The sequence below is a fragment of the Ciconia boyciana genome, chromosome 1 (genome assembly GCF_034638445.1).
Source record: "Ciconia boyciana chromosome 1, ASM3463844v1, whole genome shotgun sequence".
NCBI classification, from domain to species: Eukaryota; Metazoa; Chordata; class Aves; order Ciconiiformes; family Ciconiidae; genus Ciconia; species Ciconia boyciana.
Window position 1 is genome coordinate 827,770 of NC_132934.1, and position 19,104 is coordinate 846,873.

Below are 19,104 nucleotides of genomic sequence, written 5' to 3' on the forward strand. Positions count from 1 at the left end.
ATCCCTGCCTGCACACCCTGCCTGCGCTGCACACCCTGCCTGCACATCCCTGCCTGCACACCCTGCCTGCGCTGCACACCCTGCCTGCACATCCCTGCCTGCACACCCTGCCTGCACACCCTGCCTGCACATCTCTGCCTGCACATCTCTGCCTGCACATCCCTGCCTTCGCACCCTGCCTTCGCACCCTGCCTGCACAGCCTGCCTGCACATCCCTGCCTGCACAGCCTGCCTGCACAGCCTGCCTGCACATCCCTTCCTTTGCACCCTGCCTGCACACCCTGCCTGCACATCACACCCTGCCTGCACATCCCTGCCCGCACACCCTGCCTTCACCCCTTTCTGCACCCCCGCCTGCTTCCCCTCCTGCGCTGCCAGAACCGCCCGATGTCCCCGTGCAGAGGGACGCAGTGAGGGGGTGACGGGGGGTGGCCCCGCAGCGACGTCCCTGGAGCAGGCGTGGACGCTGCACCCGCCATGGGCTGCCGAGCTGGGGTCCCTCCTGCGGCCGGGCGCAGGGGCCACCGTCACCCTCAGCACCAGGGAGGGGGTGCGACCCCCAGCCGTGCACCCCAGCTCAGCCGGGGGGGGCCTGAGCGTGGCGGGGGCGTGGGGCCACGGGGTGGGAGCCGCCGGTCCCCTTGTGTGAGCATCTGCCAGCCCCTGCCCCGGGCCTGGCGCTGGGCCACGTCCTGCACCCCGACCCTGCACTGGGGCCACGTCCTGCACCCCGACCCTGCACTGGGGCCCTGCCCTGCACCCCGACCCTGCACTGGGGCCGTGCCCTGCACTGGGGCCCTGCCCTGCACCCCGACCCTGCACTGGGGCCCTGCCCTGCACCCCGACCCTGCACTGGGGCCGTGCCCTGCACTGGGGCCCTGCCCTGCACCCCGACCCTGCACTGGGGCCCTGCCCTGCACCCCGACCCTGCACTGGGGCCGTGCCCTGCACTGGGGCCCTGCCCTGCACCCCGACCCTGCACTGGGGCCCTGCCCTGCACCCCGACCCTGCACTGGGGCCGTGCCCTGCACCGGGCCCCATGGCCCAGCCCCACGGCCGGGGGTGCCCTGGTTTGGACCCGGAGCCGCTGGGTGCGGCGGGGACCCGGAGCCGCAGCCGGTGCCTCTGCCAGGGGCCGGGCCGGCTCCGGGGCGAGCCGAGCTGCCGGTGCGTGTCCGGAGCCAGGGCTGGAGCCGCGCCGGGACCCGCCGGTCCCGCGCCCTTATCTGGTGCCCAGCCCCGGGCAGCGAGCCCAGCCCTGGCCCTGGTCCTCTCCGCGATGCCGCGGCACCTTAACCCCCCCCCGCCAGCCCGGCCCCGCTGGGGGGTGCGTGCCCAGGGGACCGGCACCCCCGCGACAGGGTGCTCCCTCCCTCCCGGCACCCGCTGTTCCCCCCGCGGGTCCCTCCCCATCACCCCGATCCCCTTGCGGGTCCGTGCCCCTCACCCGGCATCGCTCGGCATCGCTCGGCCCTTGTGTCGTGCCGTGCTGAGGCGTGGCACTGCCCGGGGGTCCCGGCTGCTGCCGCCCCCACCCATGGGGCAGCGACCTGGCCCCCACGCTGGCCAGTGCTCACGCCGGAGCCGTGTGTACCATGTTGGAGCTGTGTGTGCCATGCTGGAGCCATGCGTGCCATGCTGGAGCTGTTTGTGCCATGCTGGAGCCGTGTGTGCCATGCTGGAGCCATGTGTGCCATGCTGGAGCCGTGTGTGCCATGTTGGAGCCGTGTGTGCCATGTTGGAGCTGTGTGTGCCATGCCAGAGCTGTGTGTGCCATGTTGGAGCCATGTGTGCCATGCCAGAGCTGTGTGTGCCATGCCAGAGCCGTGTGTGCCATGTTGGAGCCATGTGTGCCACGTTGGAGCTGTGTGTGCCACGTTGGAGCCATGTGTGCCATGTTGGAGCCGTGTGTGCCATGTTGGAGTCGTGTGTGCCATGCCGGAGCCGTGTGTGCCATGTTGGAGCCAAGTGTGCCATGCCAGAGCTGTGTGAGCTCACACTGGCGCGGTGCGTGCCGCAGGGAGGCCGGGGCCACGGCTGGGCACTGCCCGGCTCAGAGGAGCCATCTTGGCGAGGCATGGCCCGGGGCTGGGCACCATCGTTGCGGTGAACACCAGCAGCTGCCGAGAAGCACGGACACCGGCAGGGCTCTGCCGGGACAGTCCCGGTGACCCCGGGAGCGGGGCCGGGGCTGGTCGTGCTGCCGGACGGACACTGCACTCCAGCACAGCCCCCCCGCGCCGGGTCGGTTGGCATCTGGTGCCCTGCCCCAGCACCCAGGGTGCTGAGAGCAAGGGCAGCACCCCGGGGTGCCTGGGGGCTTGGGGCGGTGGGGCTGGGACCGTGGGGCTCAGGGCTCTCGGGGTGTTTGGGAGCGTCACCCATGGCTGGTGCCAGCGGCACTCGCTGCTGGGGGTGCGGAGGTGGCCCTGGGACGAGGGGCTCTGCCGCGGGCTTGCCGGGGTCCTGGGTGGCACTGGCTGCCGGCACCAACGGGGACCACGGGCACATCCACCCAGGACCAGTGCCTCTGGGGGTGCTGGGGCGAGGGGAGGCCCGGCCGGGGGTCCTGCCGCGGGGGCTGTGCCCACCCTGGGGCTCCTGCCTGCACGTGGCCACCCGGAGGCGTGGGGTGGCCGCCTCTCCCTTTGATGTGGCTGCCAGCGGCCCGAGCGGCTCCCAGGAGTGGGTGCCACCCACCCCGTTTCCTGCGCTGCCCGACGCCCCGCGCCCCGGCCTCAGCCCCTATAAAGGCATCGGGGCGGCTGCACCCTGCTCCAGCCGCGCTCATCTCCACGTTGCTCCTGCAGGTGCTGGGTGGGTGCTGGGGCGGTGGGGCAGGCAGTGGGGTGCTGGGTGCTGGGTGTGGGGCAGGCAGTGGGTGCCGGGGCAGGCGGTGGGGTGCTGGGTGCTGGGTGCTGGGTGTGGGGCAGGCAGTGGGTGCCTCTGCAGGCAGTGGGGTGGTGGGTGTGGGGCAGGCAGTGGGTGCCGGGGCAGGCGGTGGGGTGCTGGGTGCTGGGTGCTGAGTGCTGGGTGTGGGGCAGGCAGTGGGTGCCGGGGCAGGCGGTGGGGTGCTGGGTGCTGGGTGCTGAGTGCTGGGTGTGGGGCAGGCAGTGGGTGCCGGGGCAGGCGGTGGGGTGCTGGGTGGTGGGTGTGGGGCAGGCAGTGGGTGCCGGGGCAGGCGGTGGGGTGCTGGGTGCTGGGTGGTGGGTGTGGGGCAGGCAGTGGGTGCCGGGGCAGGCGGTGGGGTGCTGGGTGCTGGGTGGTGGGTGTGGGGCAGGCAGTGGGTGCCGGGGCAGGCGGTGGGGTGCTGGGTGCTGGGTGCTGGGTGTGGGGCAGGCAGTGGGTGCCGGGGCAGGCGGTGGGGTGCTGGGTGCTGGGTGCTGGGTGTGGGGCAGGCAGTGGGTGCCGGGGCAGGCGGTGGGGTGCTGGGTGGTGGGTGTGGGGCAGGCAGTGGGTGCCGGGGCAGGCGGTGGGGTGCTGGGTGCTGGGTGCTGGGTGTGGGGCAGGCAGTGGGTGCCTCTGCAGGCAGTGGGGTGGTGGGTGTGGGGCAGGCAGTGGGTGCCGGGGCAGGCGGTGGGGTGCTGGGTGCTGGGTGCTGGGTGTGGGGCAGGCAGTGGGTGCCGGGGCAGGCGGTGGGGTGCTGGGTGGTGGGTGCTGAGTGCTGGGTGTGGGGCAGGCCGTGGGTGCTGGGGCAGGCGGTGGGGTGCTGGGTGCTGGATGCTGGGTGTGGGACAGGCCGTGGGTGCTGGGGCAGGCGGTGGGGTGGTGGGTGTGGGGCAGGCAGTGAGTGCCGGGGCAGGCGGTGGGGTGCTGGGTGCTGGGTGCTGGGTGTGGGGCAGGCAGTGGGTGCCGGGGCCGCCCCCTGCCCCAGCCGCCCCTCTCTTTGCAGGGAAGGGGGACGCTGGGGCGGGCCGCGCTGCGGGGGCTCTGCCTGCTGGGCTGCCTGGCCCCGCGCCCCTCGCTGCAAGGTGAGCCCAGCACCCTGCCCTCCTCCCCTCCCCTCGCCCCCTGCCCCGGCCCTTCCCCACGTTACCCGCCCCCGGGCACCCCCCCGCCTTGCTGCCTGCCCTGCCTGCCCTGCCTGCCCTGCCCTCCGCAGCTCCCTGCACGGCCGGGACAGGGACGGGCACCGGGGACTCCCCGAAGTGTGGGAGCTCGGGGGCAGCCCCCCTAGATGGAGGCCGGGGGTGCCCCGGGCCCCCCGGGGCCGCTGCCTGCCGGGTCCTGCCCGCAGCCGGGCGCTGCCGGGGGGGGTCGGGGCGAAGGCCCTGACCCCCCCCCTCCCCGAGCAGGGGTGCGGGCGACCAAGTGTCCCCGGGGGTGGCTGAGCTTCAGGGGACACTGCTACGGGTACTTCGGCCAGGAGCTCACCTGGAGGAAGGCAGAGGTAGGTGCTGGGGGGGCGGGGGGGTGCCCCGGCCCCCGCCGTGCAGGCAGCGCTGCCAGCCCCCCCCGACCTGCCTGTCGCCGCCAGGCTCGGTGCAAGGCCACCCGCGGGGGGTGTCACCTGGCCTCGCTGCACACCCCCGAGGAGCACCGCGCCATCGCCGCCTTCATCGCCCAGCGCCAGCGCCGGGAGGAGGAGGAGGAGGACGTCTGGATCGGCCTCTGCCACCGGGTGAGTGCCCCGTGCCTGCGCTGCTGCCTGCACTCCTGCCTGCAATCCTGCCTGGTTTCCTGCCTGCGCTGCTGCCTGCACTCCTGCCTGCTCTCCTGCCTGCACTGCTGCCTGCACTCCTGCGTGCAATCCTGCCTGCTGTGCTGCAAGCACTCCTGCCTGCACTGCTGCCTGCCCTGCTGCCTGCACTCCTGCTTGCTGTGCTGCCTGCTGTGCTGCAAGCACTCCTGCCTGCTCTCCTGCCTGCACTCCTGCCCGCTCTCCTGCCTGCTCTCCTGCCTGCTCTCCTGCCTGCACTGCTGCCTGTACTGATGCCTGCACTGCTGCCTGCTCTCCTGCCTGCTCTCCTGCCTGCACTGCTGCCTGCTCTCCTGCCTGCTCTCCTGCCCGCACCGCTGCCTGCTCTCCTGCCTGCTCTCCTGCCTGCACTGCTGCCTGCAATCCTGCCTGCACTCCTGCCTGCAGCCGCCCCGGGGGTCACCCCCCCGATGTGCGCTCTGCCCCGGGCCCTTCCCACGCGTGCCCGTGTCCCCCGTCCCGCAGAGGTGCCCGTGCCCCGCCTGCCCTGCCCGCACCCGCGCGTGTCCCTGCGCTGCCCGCGTCCGTCCGTCCGTCCGTCCGTCCGTCCGTCCTCTCCCGCCTGCGCCCCCGGGCGCTGCCTGACGCCTGCCCTCTCTCCTGCCCGTGCCAGGGCCGAGCCTGGACGTGGGTGGACGGGTCCACGGGGCGCTACCCCGCCTGGGGGGGGGACGACCCCCCCAAGGGCAAACACTGCGCGGCGCTGGAGGAATCCTCGGGTGAGAGGGGGCCCCGGGCGGGCGGCGGAGCCCCCGGGCGAGGGGGGGGAGGAGGGGGAGGGGAGGGGGCAGGGGAGGGTCCCCCGGCCCCCCCAGCGCTCGCTCCTCTTCTCCCGCAGGTTTCCTGTCCTGGGAGGACGATTCCTGCGGCGAGAGGAAACCCTTCGTCTGCAAATACGCGGCCTAGGGGGGGCCGGGGGGCAGCCGCCCCCCCACTGCGCCCCGCACCCCAAACCCCGCGTGCCCCTGCGTCAGACCCCGACCCCGCACCCCGTACCCCACTGCACCGTGACCATCACAGCCCCGACCCCAGACCCCGCACCCCCGTACCCCACTGCACCGTGACCGCCACACCCCGACCCCGACCCCGCACCCCCGTACCCCACTGCACCGTGACCATCACAGCCCCGACCCCGACCCCGCACCCCGTACCCCACTGCACCGTGACCGCCACACCCCGACCCCCAGACCCCGCACCCCGTACCCCACTGCACCGTGACCATCACAGCCCCGACCCCAGACCCCGCACCCCGTACCCCACTGCACCGTGACCGCCACACCCCGACCCCCGACCCCGCACCCCTCCGCCCCGTTGCCCCCAGACCCCAAAGGCCGCCGCGGGCGGCCCCCGCCCCCCTCCCCGCGCAGGGGGGGCACCCCACAATAAACTCCGCCGTGGCACCCGTGGCCCCGCGTGTTCCTCCGCCGCGCCCGTGGCCCCGGCTCTGCCCACCCCGCCCGGCCCTGGCAGGGCACGACCGGGCCCCCCGGTGCCACCCACGGGGGACGGGGACCCGGCGGGGCCGCGCGTCCCCCGAGCTCCGCACGGAGCTGGCCGGGGAAACGGGGCAAAGCGCGGGGGGGGGCACAGCCGAGCGAGGGACCCCCCCGTCCCTTCGCCCCGCGGCCCCGGGACCCGCGGCCCCGGGACTTCGCTCAGCGCCGGCCCCCACGCGGGAGCGGCGTGGGGGGCAGCGGGCGCACTGCGGGGGCCCCGTGGGTGCGTTCCCGTGGGTGCCTGCCCGGGGGCCCACGCAGGGGGGTGGGGTGCAAACCCGCAGCAGGGACCCCGGTGTCCCCAGCCCCCCCCGCCCCGCCCCGCCCCGGTTTTCTGCAGCTTTTCCTCCATTTTACGGTCAAAATGAAGAAGGAGCCGGCGGGTCCCCCCGCGGCCACCCCGCCACGGGCTGGAGCGGGGCTGGGCGCGGGCGCCGTGGGGCAGGGGCTGTCCCCGGGGCCGGGGGTGTCCCCAGCAGGAGATGTCCCCAAAGCCGGAGGTGTCCCCGGCAGGACGTGCCCCAGGGCAGAGGGTGTCCCCAGGGCAGGGGGTGTCCCTAACCGTGGGGCTAGGTACCAGCCATGTGGGGCAGGAGATGTCTCCAGCAGGAGGTGTCCCCAGGGCAGGACATGTCCCCAAGGCAGGAGGTGCCCCAAGGCAGGAGGTGTCCCCAAGGGAGGAGGTGTCCCCAGGGCAGGACGTGTCCCAGGGCAGGAGGTGCCCCAAGGCAGGAGGTGTCCCCAAGGGAGGACATGTCCCCAGGGCAGGACGTGTCCCCAAGGCAGGAGGTGCCCCAAGGCAGGAGGTGTCCCCAGGGGAGGAGGTGCCCCAAGGCAGGAGGTGTCCCCAGGGGAGGACATGTCCCCAGGGCAGGACATGTCCCCAGGGCAGGATGTGTCCCAAGGCAGGAGGTGCCCCAAGGCAGGAGGTGTCCCAGGGCAGGAGGTGTCCCCAAGGGAGGACATGTCCCCAGGGCAGGACGTGTCCCAAGGCAGGAGGTGCCCCAAGGCAGGACGTGTCCCAGGGCAGGAGGTGTCCCCAAGGGAGGACATGTCCCCAGGGCAGGACGTGTCCCCAAGGCAGGAGGTGTCCCCAAGGGAGGACATGTCCCCAAGGCAGGACGTGCCCCAAGGCAGGAGGTGTCCCAAGGCAGGAGGTGCCCCAAGGCAGGAGGTGTCCCAAGGCAGGAGGTGTCCCCAAGGGAGGACATGTCCCCAAGGCAGGACGTGTCCCCAAGGCAGGAGGTGTCCCCAAGGGAGGAGGTGCCCCAAGGCAGGACGTGTCCCCAGCCATGGGGCTGGGCACCGGTCTTGTGGGGCACGAGTGGCTTCGGCGGTGGCACTGCCTGCACCCGCGCGTGCGGGAGAAGGACGACGGGCGCGGGTGGGTGCTGGGCGCTCAAGCCAAGGTTTATTGCCCACCGGGCGTGCGGGGGGCCCGGCGGGACGCAGCCTGGCAGGGCCAGGGGGCCCCCAGCGGGGTGGCGGGCAGGGAGGGGCACGGGGGCGACAGGGAGGGGGGCGCGGGGGCACCCCCAGGCCGCAGTGGGACCGGTCGCCCCTCAGAGCTTGTGCTGGCAGAGGAAGGGGAACCTGCAGTTGCAGGGGTAGTCGTGCCATAACTTGAAACCTGGGCAGGGGGTGCAGCGAGTCGCCCCGAGCCCTCTCAACCCCCGGCACACCCCTCCTGCCTCCGTCACCCCCCACCTCCATCACCCCCTTTATCTCCATCACCCCCCACCTCCATCACCTCCATCACCCCTTTTATCTCCATCACCCCCCACCTCCATCACCCCCTTTATCTCCATCACCCCCCACCTCCATCACCTCCATCACCCCCTTTATCTCCATCACCCCCCACCTCCATCACCTCCATCACCCCCTTTATCTCCATCACCCCCACCTCCATCACCTCCATCACCCCTTTATCTCCATCACCCCCACCTCCATCACCCCCACCTCCATCACCCCTTTATCTCCATCACCCCCACCTCCATCACCCCCACCTCCATCACCCTTTTTATCTCCATCACCCCTTTATCTCCATCACCCCCACCTCCATCACCCCCTTTATCTCCATCACCCCCTTTATCTCCATCACCCCCCACCTCCATCACCCCTCCCCTCCATCGCCCCCCTTTACCACCAGACACCCCAACTCTCCTGCAGCGGCCTGGGCTCCGGCCACGCCAGGGGTGGCCGCACCAGCCCCCCCTGCCCCCCGGGCCGGGCTCACCCGAGAACCTGTCCCGCACCACGCAGTCCTCCTTGTCCCACAGGTTGTTGGGCTGCCCCGGGGCCCAGCTCTTGTAGTCGAAGACGGAGTCGTCACACCACTTCCACTGCCTGGTCTGTGGGTGCGGGGGGACGGGGGCAGTGGGCATCCACGGCGGGGGACGGGGCCAGTGGGTGCCCGGGGCGGGGGTCAGTGGGTGCCCAGAGCAGGGGGTCACTGGGTGCCGGGGCGGGGGGTCAGTGGGTGCCCGGGGCGGGGGCCAGTGGGTGCCCAGAGCAGGGGTCAGTGGGTGCCCGGGGCGGGGGGTCAGTGGGTGCCCAGAGCAGGGGGTCAGTGGGTGCCCAGAGCAGGGGTCAGTGGGTGCCCGGGGCGGGGGCCAGTGGGTGCCCAGAGCAGGGGGTCACTGGGTGCCCAGAGCAGGGGGTCAGTGGGTGCCGGGGCGGGGGTCAGTGGGTGCCCAGAGCAGGGGCCAGTGGGTGCCCAGAGCAGGGGGTCACTGGGTGCCCAGAGCAGGGGGTCAGTGGGTGCCGGGGCGGGGGGTCAGTGGGTGCCCAGAGCAGGGGCCAGTGGGTGCCCAGAGCAGGGGGTCAGTGGGTGCCGGGGCGGGGACCAGTGGGTGCCCAGAGCAGGGGGTCACTGGGTGCCCAGAGCAGGGGCCAGTGGGTGCCCAGAGCAGGGGTCAGTGGGTGCCGGGGCGGGGACCAGTGGGTGCCCAGAGCAGGGGGTCAGTGGGTGCCGCGGCGGGGGGCCAGTGGGTGCCCGGGGCGGGGGGCCAGTGGGTGCCCAGAGCAGGGGGTCAGTGGGTGCCCGGGGCGGGGGCCAGTGGGTGCCCAGAGCAGGGGGTCAGTGGGTGCCCAGGGTGGGGGGCCAGTGGGTGCCCAGAGCAGGGGGTCAGTGGGTGCCCGGGGCGGGGGTCACTGGGTGCCCAGAGCAGGGGCCAGTGGGTGCCCAGAGCAGGGGGTCACTGGGTGCCCAGAGCAGGGGGTCAGTGGGTGCCCGGAGCAGGGGGTCAGTGGGTGCCCAGGGCGGGGGCCAGTGGGTGCCCAGAGCAGGGGGTCAGTGGGTGCCCAGAGCAGGGGGTCAGTGGGTGCCGGGGTGGGGGCCAGTGGGTGCCCAGAGCAGGGGCCAGTGGGTGCCCAGAGCAGGGGTCAGTGGGTGCCCAGAGCAGGGGGTCAGTGGGTGCCCAGAGCAGGGGGTCAGTGGGTGCCCAGAGCAGGGGGTCAGTGGGTGCCCGGGGCAGGGGCCGGTGGGTGCCCAGAGCAGGGGGTCAGTGGGTGCCCAGAGCAGGGGGTCACTGGGTGCCCAGAGCAGGGGTCAGTGGGTGCCCGGAGCAGGGGGTCAGTGGGTGCCCGGGGCGGGGGCCAGTGGGTGCCCAGAGCAGGGGGTCAGTGGGTGCCCAGAGCAGGGGGTCAGTGGGTGCCCAGAGCAGGGGCCAGTGGGTGCCCAGAGCAGGGGGTCAGTGGGTGCCCGGGGCGGGGGCCAGTGGGTGCCCAGAGCAGGGGGTCAGTGGGTGCCCAGAGCAGGGGTCAGTGGGTGCCCGGGGCAGGGGGTCAGTGGGTGCCCGGGGCAGGGGGCCAGTGGGTGCCCAGAGCAGGGGGTCAGTGGGTGCCGGGGTGGGGGGTCAGTGGGTGCCCAGAGCAGGGGCCAGTGGGTGCCCAGAGCAGGGGGTCAGTGGGTGCCGGGGTGGGGGGTCAGTGGGTGCCCAGAGCAGGGGCCACTGGGTGCCCAGAGCAGGGGCCAGTGGGTGCCCAGAGCAGGGGGTCAGTGGGTGCCGGGGCGGGGGGTCAGTGGGTGCCCAGAGCAGGGGGTCAGTGGGTGCCCAGAGCAGGGGGTCAGTGGGTGCCGGGGCGGGGGGCCAGGGCAGCCCCCGGCAGAGGCGCAGCCCCCTGCCACTCACGTGCTCCTCGTCCTCCAGCCCGATCCAGGTGTTGGCCCCGTCCCTCTGGCTGGCGACGTAGCTGGCCAGGACCTTGGTGGCCCCCTGGCTGTGGATGGAGGCCAGCCGTCCCCGGGGGCCATACCGCTGGCACTCGACCTGCAGGGGCACGGGCGGGCGGCTCAGCACCCAGCGCCTGCAGCCACCCAGGGACCCCCCCACGGAAAGCCCAGGGGTGGGGGAGCGCAGCAGAGCCCCCCCCCCCCCCGCCCCCCCGCATCTGGGGTGCGCAGAGCAGAGCCCTCCCCCGGCTGCAGCCCCCCGGCCCTGGGGTCCTGCTCCTGGCCGGGGCGATGCCCTCGCTCCTCACCCACGGCCCCTCCCCAGGGACCCCCCCAGTGTCCCCCGGCGGTGCCGGCGCCCACCTTGGCCTCGGCCCAGGTCCTCCTCTCGATGAAGTACCCGTAGCAGTACCCCCGGTAGTAGAACCAGTTCTTGGGGCAGCTGATTGCCCGCGTCCTCGCCGCGTTCGGGCTGGGGGGGCTGGCGAGGGCACCTTCAAAATGCAGACAGAGCCGCCGCTGTCCTACGGGGGGGGTCACCCACCACCGCACCACGGCCCGTGCCCCCCGCCGCCGTGGGGAGGGAGGGAGCCGGGATGTCTGCTGTGGGTGCGGGGCCAGATGTGTGCTGCTGTTGCAGTCCCCCAGACCCCACCCAGGGACGCCCCCACCCAGGGACGCCCCCACCCAGGGACGCCCCCACCCAGGGGCACCCCCAGGCTCTGCCGCGCAGCCGGCACTTGGGGTGCCCAGGGCAGGGTGCAGGGAGGGGTCCCACAGGTGGGGCTGGGAACCAGGGGCTGCCACGGGATGGGGCTGGGGAGGGGGCAGTGGGGATCAGGGAGGGGGGATCAGGGATCAGGATCAGGGATTGGGGAGCAGGGACTGGGGACTGGGGAGCAGGGACGGGGGATCAGGGACTGGGGAGCAGGGACCGGGATCAGGGAGCAGGGATGGGGATCAGGGATGGGGATCAGGGATTGGGGAGCAGGGATGGGGAGCAGGGATGGGGATCAGGGATGGGGATCAGGGATCAGGATCAGGGATTGGGGAGCAGGGATGGGGATCAGGGATTGGGGAGCAGGGACTGGGGAGCAGGGATGGGGATCAGGGACCGGGATCAGGGATCAGGATCAGGGACTGGGGAGCAGGGATGGGGATCAGGGATGGGGATCAGGGATGGGGATCAGGGATTGGGGAGCAGGGATGGGGATCAGGGATGGGGATCAGGGATCAGGGTGTGCTGGGTTGGGCGCTGCTGCTGGGGGGGAATTGCACCCGTGTCCCATGAGGGCCCACGGCCGGTGCAGGGAATCACCTCCTGCGAAGGCCACGAGGAGCAGGCAGGCGAGCAGGCAGGGCGGGGGCAGCTTGGGCCCCCTGCTCGTCTTTTCTGCTGCGGAGAGAGCAGAGGAAGGGCCGTGAGCAGGGGCAGCCCGGCGCGGGGAGAAGCACCCGGAGCTCCGGGTGCCAGGGCTGCGCGGGGGGTCCCTGCCCAGATGGGCAAGAGGGGCTCGCGGGGCTCCCTCGCACCGTGAACCCCCCGGGACGGAGGGCGGGGGCTGCCCAGCTCCATCGCGGGACGGAGGGCGGGGGCTGCCCAGCTCAGCACCCCGAGGAGCAGATCCAGGTTGCGGCAGGACCCTGCACCCATCAGGGTGAGGGAGGGCCACGCCGGGGAAGGGACTCACCAGAGCATGGGGCTGGCTGGGCAGACGGGAAGGTCGGGGCTGGCTTTTGGGCGCTGTGTGGCAGCGGCTGCCCTGGGGACAGCTTACAGAGGGGTTACGGGTTCCTCTGAGGGTGGCTGATGGTCACTCAGCAGCCCGGAGGGCAAATGCCGCTCTCGGGCTTCACAGCCACCAGCGGAGAGGGCAGCGGTAGCTCCAGTTCCCTGGAAGCGGCGACGTCCCATGGGACCCGCTCGAGGTGACGCTGCTGCCCACGCACCCGTGAAGGCACCCTAGGGTCCCACCGTGACCCACCCCGGGGGGCAACTTTGGGGTGGACAGAGGGAGGAAGGGGTTTGGGCTGGGGGTGCTGAGGCGCTGGCACAGGTTGCCCGGAGAAGCTGTGGATGCTCCGTCATCGGCAGGGTTCAAGGCCAGGATGGACGGGGCTTTGGGCAACCGGGTCTGGTGGGCGATGCCCCTGCCCGTGGCGGGGGTGGGCTGGGTGGTCGCCGAAGGTCCCTTCAACCCCAACCGGTCGGGGTCTTCGGCGCAGCCTTCCCAGGAACGGAGGACAGAGCAGGTTTGCTGTGACCATGGCAGCCCCGTGGTCCCGGGGGAGCGGGATCGCAGCGACAGGGGTGGGGGGGTGCAGGTGTCCCCGTCCCACATCGAGGGGTCTGCAAGGATGGGGGGGGGGGGCTGGGGGTCCGAGGGCGGCCGTGCTGCCTTTGCCCCGCTGCCCTTGCTGCCTCCCGGGTCTCCGCCACCCCGTGAGGGTCCTTCGTCCTCGCTTGCCCTCACCAGCAAACGGGGAGCAAAGGAGCCCTGCCCACCCCCACGCAGCCCCTCTCACAGCCAGACCCCCGACTGGGTGCTGGACCCACACGGCTGGGCACAAGGACCCCGCAGCTGGATGCTGGGTCCCCTGGCCGGGTGCTGGACCCCCGTATGGGTGCTGGACCCCCGTATGGGTGCTGGGTCCCCTGGCCGGGTGCTGGACCCCCGTATGGGTGCTGGGTCCCCTGACCGGGTGCTGGACCCCCGTATGGGTGCTGGACCCCTCGGCCAGGCACCTGTAACCCCTATAGGGTGACCCCCTGCGTGGGTGCGTAAGGATCGCGACATTCGTGGGCCCCATGGCGGGCAGCCCAGGGCGGGAGGCTGCCGGTGCCCGAGGTTCTGTGACGACGCTCGCCTAACGAAGCAGGCGTACGCCCGTGGCTGGTCGCTGCCGTCGTCCGTGGATCGCTGTGGGAGGCGTTAGGGATCAGACACTCACCAGACGGCTCCCGGGAGCGGGGCTGGCTGGTGGCCGACATGTCTCTGGGTGGGTGACCCGCGTGTCAGGGGCGGCCCGGTCCCCCAGGGTCCGTCCGTCTGTCGGGGCGAGGACTGCGCTGGCAGGAGCTCCCCGGCTCGGGCGCGCGCCGCTTTTATGGCTGCGGTGCGGGGAGGGCACGGGGCGGGACGGCCTTCCTGGAACGGCCGGGCCACTTCTGCTTTCCTGGAAGGTGGGTTCGTTATTGCAGCTTCTCCGCTCTGCCCTCGACGAGGGCGTCCCGGGGTCCCAGCGAGACCAGCTCGGCCTCCGCCTGCTCCCACACCCCCTCTCCCCCCCCGCCTACGGACACTTGTGCGGGGCACCAGCGTCCCCGGCGTCCCCAGGAGCGAGACCACCGCGTCCCTGGGACGTTTCTCCGTACGAGGTGCAGACCTGCCCCCGCGCCGAGCCCCGTGCTGCTGCCGCTGCGGCGGCTCCCGCGAGGTCCCACCGGCCAACCCAGGAGGACGCGGCACCCGTTTAGACAAAAGCGCTGGAGGCAGCGGTTCCACACGAGCTCTCACCCCCCAAAGCACCGCCCCGCGGCTCAAACGAGCGCTCGCCCCACCGAACCACGCCGCGTCGTGCGCCCGGGTCTGGCGGCCACGGCCGCGGCCACGGCCACGACCGGGCAGCTGCCGGACCCCAGGCAGGGACAGCCCCGGGCCGTTTGGTGAGAGGCACGGACCCGCTGCTGGCCGGCGCGTACGTCCCGTTGCCTTCGGCGCGACCCGTCGGCACGAGCCCAGCAGGCAGCGTGTATTGGCCCAAACAGCCCTTGTGAGGGTAAAGGCAGCCCGAGGCCAGCGACGTGGCGAGCTGGCTCCGAGAGGGAACGCGTTTCAGGCCCTGGGTCCTTCGGAGGACCTGGCGGAGCAGTTTGGGTCGTCCCCATGCAGCCGAAACGCCGAGGGCAGCCGGCTCGCACGCAGCGATGCCCGGGGCGGGGGGGCATCGCAGGGACACGCGGCGGGACCCGGCTGGTCCTTCTGCCGGGGGCTGGACGCTGCGTGCTCATCACGCGTGGGTTGACGGTCGTGTAAGAAATTAAACGTTAAATTTCCGGATTGGGAGGCAGAAGGAGCAAGACGTGCCAGGGTGCGGGCGGCTGCCTGGCGCCGGGTGGCTCTTGCAGGCTCTGTGCTGCCGAACCGGTGCTGGCTGGGTCTGCAGCCGGTGGGACAGCAGCTCTGCTGGGGTCATCGCCGCGTTGGCCGAGGAGCAGCCGAATCGCACCGAGCGCTCGACGGGATCGACGGAGAGGGGCCGTGACCCGCGCAGCCGGGCACGCTGCTGCACGGGCACCCATCACCGGGACCGCTCGGCCAGCCGTGACACCGCAAACTACAGAGGGAGGGGTCAGGACCAGTGGAATTACGGCATCTTCGGCGAGTCGCGGTAGTCGCACGCCGTGGCAGAGGACAGAGCCCCGGTCTGGCAAAACTGTCATGGCTTGCAGCTGGGGAGGCCCCGTCGCAGAGGTCCATGAGGCGTCCGGGCCGGCTTCGGCGCAGGCCGGTGCTCGGGGCTCGCGTGTAAATGGGGGCCGCGCCGGGGCACCGGGAGTGAGCATGGCTGCAGTCATTACACGACCCAGTCGTTACGCCTGTATGATACTAATTAGGAGAGGGGTTTCCCCCAAACCCTGTCGTAGCGCTGGCGTCCCGGCTGCCCGCGGCCTCCTCTGCCCTCGTGATGGGCAAGGTGGCACCCAGGAGGTCCCCGGGCCGCGGCCGCGGCGGGAGGGGCAACCTGGAGGGAAGCCCGGAACGCCAGCTGCGGTCCCTCGGGGTGACGCGGGGCGACGGGGTCCCGGCGCTGGGAGGCGGGGTGGTCCCTGCGCGCCGCCTCCGCCACCCCCTCCCCGCCAGCACCGCGCCGCAAAGGGGCCCGTATAGGCTGTGTAGGCACCCCTATAGGCACCCATATAGGCTGTGTGGGCACCCATATGTGCTGTGTAAGGCACCTGTATAGGCTGTGTGGGCACCTGTATAGGCTGTGTGGGCACCCGTATAGGCTGTGTAGGCACCCATATAGGCTGTGTGGGCACCCGTATAGGCTGTGTGGGCACCCATATGTGCTGTATAGGCACCCGTATAGGCTGTGTAGGCACCCATATGTGCTGTGTAGGCACCCGTATAGGCTGTGTGGGCACCCATATAGGCTGTGTGGGCACCCATATGTGCTGTGTAAGGCACCCGTATAGGCTGTGTGGGCACCCGTATAGGCTGTGTGGGCACCCATATGTGCTGTATAGGCACCTGTATAGGCTGTGTGGGCACCCGTATAGGCTGTGTAGGCACCCGTATAGGCTGTGTGGGCACCCATATAGGCTGTGTAGGCACCCGTATAGGCTGTGTGGGCACCCATATGTGCTGTATAGGCACCCGTATAGGCTGTGTAGGCACCCATATAGGCTGTGTAGGCACCCATATAGGCTGTGTAGGCACCCGTATAGGCTGTGTGGGCACCCATATAGGCTGTGTGGGCACCCATATGTGCTGTGTAAAGCACCTGTATAGGCTGTGTGGGCACCCGTATAGGCTGTGTGGGCACCTGTATAGGCTGTGTGGGCACCCATATGTGCTGTGTAAAGCACCCATATAGGCTGTGTGGGCACCCATATAGGCTGTGTAGGCACCCGTATAGGCTGTGTAGGCACCCATATAGGCTGTGTAGGCACCCATATAGGCTGTGTGGGCACCCATATAGGCTGTGTAGGCACCCGTATAGGCTGTGTGGGCACCCGTATAGGCTGTGTGGGCACCCATATGTGCTGTATAGGCACCTGTATAGGCTGTGTAGGCACCCATATAGGCTGTGTGGGCACCCATATGTGCTGTATAGGCACCTGTATAGGCTGTGTAGGCACCCATATAGGCTGTGTAGGCACCCGTATAGGCTGTGTGGGCACCCATATGTGCTGTATAGGCACCCGTATAGGCTGTGTAGGCACCCATATAGGCTGTGTGGGCACCCATATAGGCTGTGTAGGCACCCGTATAGGCTGTGTGGGCACCCATATAGGCTGTGTGGGCACCCATATGTGCTGTGTAAGGCACCCGTATAGGCTGTGTGGGCACCCGTATAGGCTGTGTGGGCACCCATATGTGCTGTATAGGCACCTGTATAGGCTGTGTGGGCACCCATATAGGCTGTGTGGGCACCTGTATAGGCTGTGTAGGCACCTGTATAGGCTGTGTGGGCACCCATATAGGCTGTGTGGGCACCCATATAGGCTGTGTAGGCACCCGTATAGGCTGTGTGGGCACCCATATGTGCTGTATAGGCACCCATATAGGCTGTGTAGGCACCCGTATAGGCTGTGTGGGCACCCGTATAGGCTGTGTGGGCACCCATATGTGCTGTATAGGCACCCATATGTGCTGTATAGGCACCCGTATAGGCTGTGTAGGTGCCCATGTGTGTTGTGTAGGCCCCTGTAGATGCTGCGTAGGCACCCGTATAGGCTGTGTAGGAGCCCATATGTGTTGCGTAGGAGCCCGTATATGCTGTGTAGGCACCGTCTGGCAGCCAGCACAACCGCCCACGGCTTGCCTGGGCTGCTCCCTCCGCCTCTCGTGTTTTTGGGGGGGGGGCGTTCCGCAGCAGTTCTGACCCCCCGGCCACCTCGGCCGTCGCGGCCCGGGCCCAGCACCCTGCCCGCGGAGGCTCGGGCCGTGGCGTGGCCGGTGGGGCAGGGGCCCACCCGCGCAACCGAACCCGGGGTGTCCCCCGCCCCCGGCCCCCGCCGCATTTATCGCCTCTGCCATCTCCCCCCGCTTTCGCAAGGCCGGGGCCGAGGCTGCTTCTGACCGTTGCGGTTGTCGGCTCTTGACACAACTGAGACCCAAAGGTGGCTGCTCGCCCCCCCGCATCCCCGGTTCGCCCCCCCCATCCCCGGTTCGCCCCCCCTATCCCCCGTTCACCCCCCATCCCTGCCTCCCCCCGCACCCCTCGCTCTCCCCTCCGTCACCGCTTTCAGGGACCCCATCCCGTCCCACCCCGGGGTTCCCCCCCCCGTGTCCTCCGTGTCCTCCCCCCTCTCCCACGCGTCCCCGGCTGCGGACCCGGGCGCTGCCCGCGCCTGCTCTGCGGTGAGGGGGACCCTGCCCTGCCAGGACGTTGCCGGTACAACCGGCTGCCCCTCGGCTGCGCCCGCAGCGCCAAAGGCTGCGTGCTGAGCCCCACGGCCGGGTGCTGAGCCCCACAGGTGGGTGCTGAGCCCCACGGCCGGGTGCTGCACCCCACGGTTGGGTGCTGAGCCCCGCAGGTGGGTGCTGAGCCCCGCGGCTGGGTGCTGAGCCCCACGGCCGGGTGCTGAGCCCCACAGGTGGGTGCTGAGCCCCACGGCTGGGTGCTGAGCCCCGCGGCTGGGTGCTGAGCCCCACGGCCGGGTGCTGAGCCCCACAGGTGGGTGCTGAGCCCCGCGGCTGGGTGCTGAGCCCCACGGCCGGGTGCTGAGCCCCACAGGTGGGTGCTGAGCCGCACAACTGAGTGCTGAGCCCCACGGCCGGGTGCTGAGCCCCACAGGTGGGTGCTGAGCCCCACGGCCGGGTGCTGAGCCCCACAGGTGGGTGCTGAGCCCCACAACTGAGTGCTGAGCCCCACGGCTGGGTGCTGAGCCCCACAACTGAGTGCTGAGCCCCACAGGTGGGTGCTGAGCCCCACAACTGAGTGCTGAGCCCCACAGCTGGGTGCTGAGCCCCTCAGGTGGGTGCTGAGCCCCACAGCTGGGTGCTGAGCCCCGCAGCAGGGTGCTGAGCTCCACAGCTGGGTGCTGAGCCCCACGGCCGGGTGCCGAGCCCCACAGGTGGGTGCTGAGCTGCTGAGCTGCTGAGCGGGTGCTGAGGGTGGGTGCCGAGCCCCACGGCCGGGTGCCGAGCCCCACAGGTGGGTGCTGAGCCCCACGGCCGGGTGCTGAGCCCCACAGCTGGGTGCTGAGCCCCATGGCTGGGTGCTGAACCCCGCAGGTGGGTGCTGAGTCCCACGGCCGGGTGCTGAGCCCCTCAGCTGGGTGCTGAGTCCCACGGCCGGGTGCTGAGCCCCTCAGGTGGGTGCTGAGCCCCACAGCTGGGTGCTGAACCCCGCAGGTGGGTGCTGAGTCCCACGGCCGGGTGCTGAGCCCCACAGGTGGGTGCTGAGCCCCACGGCCGGGTGCTGAGCCCCGAGGTTGGGTGCTGAGCCCCGCGGCTGGGTGCTGAGCCCCACAGCTGGGTGCTGAACCCCGCAGGTGGGTGCTGAGTCCCACGGCCGGGTGCTGAGCCCCACAGGTGGGTGCTGAGCCCCACGGTTGGGTGCTGAGCCCCACGGCCGGGTGCCGAGCCCCTCAGGTGGGTGCTGAGCCCCACAGCTGGGTGCTGAGCCCCACGGCCGGGTGCTGAGCCCCACAGGTGGGTGCTGAGCCCCACGGCTGGGTGCTGAGCCCCGCGGCTGGGTGCTGAGCCCCACGGCCGGGTGCTGAGCCCCACAGGTGGGTGCTGAGCCCCACGGCCGGGTGCTGAGCCCCTCAGGTGGGTGCTGAGCCCCACAGGTGGGTGCTGAGCCCCACGGCCGGGTGCTGAGCCCCACGGCCGGGTGCCGAGCCCCACAGGTGGGTGCTGAGCCCCACGGCCGGGTGCTGAGCCCCACAGGTGGGTGCTGAGCCCCGCGGCTGGGTGCTGAGCCCCTCAGCTGGGTGCTGAGCCCCACGGCCGGGTGCTGAGCCCCACAGGTGGGTGCTGAGCCCCACGGCCGGGTGC

The 19,104-nt window shown here is 71.3% G+C and overlaps 2 protein-coding genes across 3 annotated transcripts; one reads left to right on the top strand and one right to left on the bottom strand.

Annotated features, from left to right (window-relative positions):
* Window positions 1-1,279: 1,279 nt before the first annotated feature.
* Window positions 1,280-5,605, top strand: LOC140649105 (dromaiocalcin-1-like). The gene is made up of 6 exons (XM_072855805.1): window positions 1,280-1,327; window positions 3,893-3,971; window positions 4,296-4,390; window positions 4,478-4,621; window positions 5,313-5,418; window positions 5,538-5,605. The coding sequence occupies exons 1-6, from the start codon at window positions 1,280-1,282 to the stop codon at window positions 5,603-5,605; spliced, it is 540 nt and encodes a 179-aa protein (XP_072711906.1).
* Window positions 5,606-7,638: 2,033 nt separating this feature from the next.
* On the bottom strand, window positions 7,639-13,615 carry LOC140649255 (C-type lectin BpLec-like). Of its 2 annotated transcripts, none has more exons than XM_072856199.1 (6): window positions 13,322-13,615; window positions 11,688-11,762; window positions 10,733-10,863; window positions 10,329-10,466; window positions 8,432-8,546; window positions 7,639-7,825 (listed from the first exon to the last, which is right to left on the bottom strand). In XM_072856199.1, the coding sequence occupies exons 1-6, from the start codon at window positions 13,359-13,361 to the stop codon at window positions 7,758-7,760; spliced, it is 567 nt and encodes a 188-aa protein (XP_072712300.1). In that variant the 5' UTR covers window positions 13,362-13,615; the 3' UTR covers window positions 7,639-7,757. The 2 variants fall into 2 exon arrangements, with proteins under 2 accessions (XP_072712300.1, XP_072712293.1); XM_072856192.1 differs by having other exon boundaries at window positions 11,688-11,765.
* Between the last annotated feature and the right edge of the window lie 5,489 nt (window positions 13,616-19,104).